This window comes from Nannochloropsis gaditana (assembly GCF_000240725.1).
Source record: "Nannochloropsis gaditana CCMP526 unplaced genomic scaffold scaffold446, whole genome shotgun sequence".
Lineage (NCBI taxonomy): Eukaryota > Eustigmatophyceae > Eustigmatales > Monodopsidaceae > Microchloropsis > Microchloropsis gaditana.
In genome coordinates, this window is record NW_005803507.1 from 10,034 (window position 1) to 11,838 (window position 1,805).

A 1,805-nucleotide genomic window follows, 5' to 3' on the forward strand; every position below is an offset into this window, starting at 1 on the left:
GCCTGCCTGCCTTGCATGCTCTTACCCTCCTGCCGCCCTCGTATGCGTTTTGTTTGGAAGCTGGATCGCGAATGCGTGTGATGATGGAGGTGGAGGGGAAGACAAAGGACTCGTTCCCTCCTTCCTCTTTTGTCTTCCCCCCCTCGAGCGAGCCTGTCTGAGACTTGATGCCCCAAACTCCTCCTTGGTCATGCTGGGAGTGCAATTTGGCAAGCGGGAAGGAATCTGGGCAGGGGCGCTTTAGTGTCCTCCCCTCGCCCTTGACAGCCCATTCTTTCCCCCGTATCTTCCCTCCCCCAAAACCTTTGTCTTCCTCCACGTGTCCGTCGGCTCCATCCCTGGTAACACACCCTCTTCCTTCCTCGCCACCCCCCTCCTCCCTCAGATCATGGGCTCGGTCCCGGAAGATCTGGCCAAGAAGCTCATGGACTGGAAGAAGAGCAAGCACTGAGGCCTTGACGAGGGACGGGCCTATGTCCCTGGGAGGCATGCACCTGCCGGCCATATAGGCATCCTCAGGGGGGGGGGCTGCCAGTGGGCGCTTGGTGGGATGGTAGGTGTCTGAAGTAGCGGGTGGGAAAGCTCAGGAGGGTCAGGACTGGAAGTAAGGGAGCGGCCGGGGGAAATGCAGGTGGGCGGGCGGAGGGAGCCGGTGGGGACAAGGGCGGTGTGAAAAAGAAGGGAAGAGGGAGATGCCTGTAGAGTCCTCCGTATCATGTGGTCGCAAGGAAGGGGTTTGGAGATCACGACGACACCCTACCTCCGAGGCGCGGGTGGTGCACATGGTAGGAGTGTACCGGAGGGGATCGCGGGGAGGGGGGGGGCAAATGTGGAGATGAAAAGGCATGGGAGGCAGGAAGGGAGGGAGGGAAGGGATGAAATTGGAACATCAGGATGGAAAAGGTTCAAAAACGGAGTGCGATGAAAGCGTCCTGGCGAAGAATCGAACACAGGAGACTCAAACGAGGAACGCCCACGAGGCTCATGGGTGGGGGTTGCCGTCCTTCGCCTCCCCTGCTCGCCTCTTCTCCGCTCCTTTCCTTCCTTTCTAGCCCTCTTATCTTTCAATCCCATTTTCCTTCTTGTATCCGTCTCCCTTCCCACCTGCGGATATGGGGGGCCAGGTCCTTCCCTTTCCCCGTTCCACATCTATCCAGCCTGGCGGCAGGGAGCATCGGCTTGTTGATATGCACGAGACATGAAAACAATCCCTCTCATTCTCTCTTTCTCCCCTTTATGCTCAGCCCTTCCTTTTGCTCCCTTGTGCCCCCCTTTTTTGGCCTTGGGGCTCACCCTAGGCCTCGCTAGGTCCCCCCCACCTTCGGACCCGCCCTCTCCACCACAACTTCGAGAGAGAGATTCACTGATTCCCCCTCCCTTGGCCTTTCCTTTCCCTGTCTCTTCTTTCAACGCGCCGTGTACCTAGTTTCCGCGACTTGCCAACCCTCTCTTCTCCTTCCCCTTTTCCTCCCCCACCACGACTCATGTTCCCCCTCTTTCCTTCCTTCCTCCTCCTCCGCCTCCTTTCTTCCCTTCCTCCGACGCTTTCAAAATCCTCCATCCCCCCGCTTCAACTGGGCGAGAAAGCCAAGGATGATGCTCAAGAGTCCAAACCGGTCGGGGGTGCGGCAATTCGGAGGCCCGCGCTGACGAGAGAGAGGGAAGGAAGAGGGACGGTGTGAAATGATCGATGGGGCAAGTCAACGATGGAGGGGATGGTGTATCCGCTTCGTGGCTGCGTGCATGCGGCAGGGGAAAGGGGGGATGACAAGAAGGAAGGGAGGAGGTACACCAATTTACCGGGA

At 58.6% G+C, this 1,805-nt stretch overlaps 1 protein-coding gene across 1 annotated transcript in view; it reads left to right on the top strand.

Annotated features, from left to right (window-relative positions):
• NGA_0199100 (uncharacterized protein) overlaps nt 1-963 on the top strand; it is a 1,545-nt gene extending 582 nt beyond the window's left edge. Inside the window, exon 3 of the mRNA XM_005854607.1 lies at nt 386-963. Coding sequence (XP_005854669.1) covers nt 386-451 — 66 coding nt within the window. The 3' untranslated portion in view covers nt 452-963. The remainder of the gene's footprint in view (nt 1-385) is intronic.
• Nucleotides 964-1,805: the final 842 nt, after the last annotated feature.